This window comes from Bidens hawaiensis, unplaced genomic scaffold, assembly GCF_021521415.1.
Source record: "Bidens hawaiensis isolate Kalapana, Puna unplaced genomic scaffold, B.hawaiensis_p1.1 tig00057647_1, whole genome shotgun sequence".
NCBI classification, from domain to species: domain Eukaryota; kingdom Viridiplantae; phylum Streptophyta; class Magnoliopsida; order Asterales; family Asteraceae; genus Bidens; species Bidens hawaiensis.
This window is the reverse complement of record NW_027500385.1, coordinates 57,997-63,635: the sequence shown is the minus strand read 5'-3', so window position 1 is coordinate 63,635 and position 5,639 is coordinate 57,997. Positions and strand designations below refer to the sequence as shown.

At 34.5% G+C, this 5,639-nt stretch overlaps 1 protein-coding gene across 1 annotated transcript; it reads right to left on the bottom strand.

Moving 5' to 3' along the window:
• Positions 1–884: 884 nt before the first annotated feature.
• LOC143601936 (uncharacterized) lies at positions 885–3,243 on the bottom strand. Its single transcript, XM_077079212.1, has 2 exons — positions 2,671–3,243; positions 885–1,330 (listed from the first exon to the last, which is right to left on the bottom strand). Exons 1-2 carry the CDS (start codon positions 3,040–3,042, stop codon positions 1,019–1,021), a joined length of 684 nt encoding a protein of 227 aa, XP_076935327.1. The 5' UTR covers positions 3,043–3,243; the 3' UTR covers positions 885–1,018.
• Between the last annotated feature and the right edge of the window lie 2,396 nt (positions 3,244–5,639).

Here is a 5,639-nt window from a genome sequence, read left to right as displayed (position 1 = left end):
CAATTTCGGTGGTACCGAAATCAGTACTGATTTGATACCGTCGATACTAAATCGATACCAAAGTTTTGAATATCGATATAGGTATTTCCCGATTTTTTTTACTTTCAATGCCGGTACAGGTAACTTACCACCTAATTTTATTTTCGTATTTTTTTCTTCGCCATGAAGGCTACCAGAAAACCTCTTGAGGGCGTTGGCAAAACTTGGACAAGAACGCTAGGAAGTTTTATTTTAGGGTTTTCTTTCTTTACGACGAAGACTACCTGAAAACCTTTTAAGGCCATTGGTGAAGCTTGGACAAGAACTCTAGGAAGGCAAACTCAAAATGTATTTTAAAAGTTTCATAAACAAGGTAGGCATGGCCTACATTTTTATCGAAAATGGGTAAATTTTACACTACCTTAATTTTCGGGAAAGAAACGGGTACGCACAAAAGTTTCCAAACGAGAAACAGGTAAACTTTGTGTAAAAAAACAAAGGGGTTTACTTTGTAAAAACCAAAAGGGGTGGCTGGATAAACTTACACTACCACGTAAGGTGAAAAGCTGTTACTTAGTTTTTAAACAAAAAACGGGTAAACTTAGTTAAAAAAACAAAACATAGGTGCTTAAAAAACAAGGGAGGGTTGTGGCCCTCGGTAAAGAAGCCTTCACCAGTTCTTAAGTTCGAAATCGTGAAACCTAATCCACCTAGTGATATTAGTTGGTCAGATTGTTTTTGTTCAGGTCAAGAGTAACAAACTATTTACAACTTGATACTATAATGTATGTTAATATTAGAATAGCATACAATCCAACTACTTTTAACATAATACATACATTATCTTCTACGGTGTGTTACTAAAGTATGTAAGATATATATAAGCCATAGATGTGACCCCCATTTAAAACATAAAACCACCACAACACAAAAACAAAAGCAACAAAAAAAAAAGGAAATAAAACACTACAACTACAAGTCCACAACGTTAGTAATCATACATTCATACATCCTAGTCATCACTAATCTAACATCAACCCTAAGACTTGGTTCCACCACCATAAGACACATAACTAGTAACAGCCTTACTCCCCTCCGCGATCGCATGCTTCCCAAGCTCTCCGGGCAACACTAACTTAACCGCGGCTTGTATCTCCCTCGACGTCAACGTCATCTTCTTGTTGTATTGTGACAACTTCGCAGCCACCTCCGCTAGCCTCTCGAACATGTCACCCATCAAATTGTTAATTATCGTCATCGCCTTCGATGATATTCCCAAATCCGGGTGCACTTGCTTTAATACCCTATGCAAATACCTTTTGTACCCTTCACCCACACCACTCTCCCCTAGCTTTATTAGACCAAAAATGGTAATGTTAGTGATAGCATAGGGACTATTTATGTAATACGGTGGTTTTTTAACTCTCGGTGTTAAACGGGTTGTGTTTGCGGTCCCAAAGTAACATGAACCTAAAAATTTAACACAAACTGGGTTGTGTTTGTGGGCCCAACCTAAAATTTGACACAACCCGCCTCAAATCGGGTAACACATGTTTGTGAGCTCACAAACTAAAAATTTGACACAAGCTGGGTTGTGTTTGTGGGTAACACATGTTGAGCTCACAAACTAAAAATTTGACACAAACTGGGTTGTGATTGTGGGCCCAACCTAAATTGAACCTGAAAATTTGAAAATTTGACACAAACCAAACCCTCAAATCGTGTAACACATGTTTGTGGGCCCGCAAACTAAAATTTTGACACAAACTGGGTTGTGTTTGTGGGCCCAACCTAACATGAAGTCATGAACTAGAAAATTTGACAAACCGTTCCCTCAAATCGTAAAACACATGTTTGTGGCCCACCTACACGAACCTGAAAATTTGAGACGAACCCGAAAATCGTGTAACACATGTGAAACGCAAATGTGACCAAGTATTTTTGGGTTGACCCGAACACGTATTTTTGGGTTGACCCGAACACGACCTGCTTATTTATACCTGAAAGTTCTTTATTTAAAGTTCTTTAGTTGTTTTTCAAATTTTGATTAGCTAAATTTATATTTTTACGAACAAAAATGCAAATTTATTTATATAAAACAATTAAATTTACAGAATATTTTGTATCTTTTTGTTTGAGAACAATTACATTACATTTAATTTAATTACAAAATATGTCCTCACCAATTAATTTATTAAATGAAACACATTAAATATAGATGGTCTAAACAGATTAAACCCACTAGCCCACATAACTGACCCAAACCCGATCCATTTAGCTAAATATTTGTCCAGAAAGTTCTTTGTTTAAAGTTCTTTATTTGTTTTTCAATTTTGATTTAACTAAATTTACATTTTTACGAACAAAAGTGCAAATTTATATAAAACAATTACATTTGACAGAATATTTTGTATCTTTTTAGTTTGAGAACAATTACATTTAATTTAATTAAAAAATACGTCCAACCAATTAATTTATTAAATAAAACACATTAAAAAAATATGGTCTAAACACATTAAACCCGCTAGCCCAACCCATTTAGCTAAACCGGTTCACAGATTCGACCCGAAACTGACCTAAACAAGTTTACACCAAACCCCACCCCACAAATTTTTCGTATTAGGTTCATGACAGGTTTTCGTGTCGTGTCAAATATTTGACACGACAAAAAAACCTGTAATAAATGATTACCTTCCTCCGCTTTTTTCTCTTCCCACCACCCCCGGTTTTCTTCGGGACCGGTGTATTAGCTTCCCGGACTCTAAATTCTCTCGTTTTACGCCCGGTTTTCTTCGGTGTCGGTGTGACGACATCCTGGACTTCAATCTCTCGTATCTTATGCTCGTTTACGACGTCGTCTTCCATTTGTGTCTCATCATCATCATCATCAATACCATCATTTAATACTTCTTGTGGGGTTTGAACCGTAACAATTTCAATCTTTTCATTAGACGAAATATCCTTAGTGATTGGTGTGTTGGTTTTTTGGTCGATTATTGAAACTTGAACGGTTTCTTGAATGGTTTTCTTGGTGGTTTTGACGACAGTTTTCTTTGGAGCCATTTTATGTTTGTTAAAAAGTGTGTGTGAAGTGATTATGATGTTTTTGTTGGATTTTGTATAAGTGGAAGTTGTGTGTGGAGGTGACACGTGGAGGACACGTGGGTAGAAGGTGCTGAGTGAAATAGCTACGTGTGGTAAAACTGTTAAAAAGTTAAGAAGTTGTGATAAACATTGGAGGTATTAATATGTTTATTTTTAGAGAAAGGTGTGCATTAAAGAAGTGGTGTTTTTAACGTGATGTGAATTTGTCATTATTAGAAAAATGATTTTTTATTTGTTTGGTTGATTTTTAGAAAGACGGCCATTATAATTAGTTAGGGGTGCACACGAACCGGACGGGACCGGACGAGAGGTTGTGTGTGCCCGTCAGTTAAGCTTTTAACGGACAAACGGACGGTTCACGAACACTCTATCGAACGAAAATTCATGTTTGTGTTCATCCATTAAAAAATTGAGTTTGTCAGTGTCCGCCCGTTAATATTGTAAATGGACAATAAAGGACAAACAAACACTAATGGACATTAATGAACAAACGAACATGTGTAATGGACAGCCGGCACAACAAACATAGATTGTTACATATTAATTCCAAACATAAAAACAAACAACCTCACCTACAAATTTGAAATTACACCATATAACATCCAAATATACTTCACACTTAATATATTATTAACATAATTTGGATCACTATAAGAGACAATTGACATATGTAGTAATACAAAAGTGTGATTAATAACACTAGAAAATCTACAATTAAATTACATTACTAGATATATCTAAATACTTACGATACCGGACGGACATTACCGAACGTAATCGGATGAACGTTAGCGAACGTTCACGAACACTATTGAACGGACTTGGCTCTTGTCCGTATTCGTCCGTTGAGCTTACCGAACGAATTTTTTTATTCGTGCCCGGTTTATTAATTAAACGGATAAAACATAAACAAACTTCTTGCTGAATGAATAATAGGACATTTACTAGACGTCCAATTCGTTTACAACCCTAATCGTAGTCTGTTAGTCTTTTGGGTTTTCTTATAGCTATTTTTCTTGCTTAATGGATCAGGTAGTGAGGTTTTTTCATTTACGTATTTATTTTATATTATTTTTAAATAATGTGAGTTTTGAGTCCCGTAATAGAAAAATACGTATGTTTAGAACTATGATTAGAGAACATAAGTGTTTTATGTATATATACAATGGTATGTTATAAATAAACCATTATATTAAATAACAATCACATTCAATTTTTTATATTAACACTTTGGAACGTGAACAATTTTAATTTCTAATTAGTTATTTTAGGTAATCGGTTTATCTCCATCTATAGTCTACTTAAAGGTTTTATCTTTCATTGAATTTTCATCGCCTATGCCTATATTGTTGTCGGGTTTTATTTTGGAACTCTAGGTGTCGGTGTTTTGGTGGGTGGAAGTGTTGGCTGTTATAGCTGTATTTATGAGGATGGCTACCGCCTCCCTCACCTTCGTTATAATCAATCACCCTTGTTTCAAAAGATTTTGAAAATTTAATCTAACTGAACTTTTACAAGTACACAACGAATAAGAAATCTAAATAGTTGTTCATGCTCATTTTGCTCACAAAGAGGCCATGATTTTTTTCTTTGCTCAAACGGAGATTTGTAGGACTGTAAAAGATAAGTCATTTTAAAAGTGGTACGAGTTAGTGACGCTTAATTATTGAGTTCTTTTATGATAAAGAACAATTGCGCCTAAACCCTAAAACATGTTAATAATGTTTAATACGGATGTTTCTTATAGAATTTTCAATTTTTATGACCCATGTGAGATTTGATAAGATGTTACAACTTATAACTATGCTAGAAAAGCTTTTAAGTCAAACTGACCATAGTCTTACATTATAATCAACTTGTTAACACTTATTTATACTTGAATATTGTTATACAACATATATATAATAGCACCCTTTGTACCTTCGGTGGGCATTTCTCCGGTCTCGGTCGGTTAAGTGTCCGGCCCATAAGACAAAGCTACATGGAGGACTCGTAGTAGTCCTTGATTATATATATTTTCCGCATCTAACCATCAAACTTGTTATACTTGTTTAACTTCTGTTCATCTTAGTTCTATTTTACATTTTGAGTTCCATGGTTATGGGTTTGTAGAGACTAGCCTCGGTTATTCGGTAAATAGCTCCAAACCGAAAGCCGAACTCTTGTTTACTGATTTGTTTATATAGTTGTATAAACATGTTTTATGTAATATTTGAGTTTATAAAATCATTTTAATTAGTTTCATGGTTATGTGTTTGTAGAATCTAACCTCGGTCTTATCCCGAAACAAGATCCGAACCGGAAACCGAACTTTCGTTTAAAGACTTTGTTGTTGACTTTTTGTATGTAAAACTTTGGTATTATTATTTATAAATTATTTTACAAGTTCTATGATGTTTGGACATGTGGTAACCATTCTTGGCCTTATTCCAAGATAAAAACCGAACTAAACCGAGTTTACTCGCTTAAGACACACAAGTGTGTTTTTAACCATTAAAGCTTATATATTTCTTTAAAAATACTTTATAAACTGATTTTAATTATTTTCACAAAGT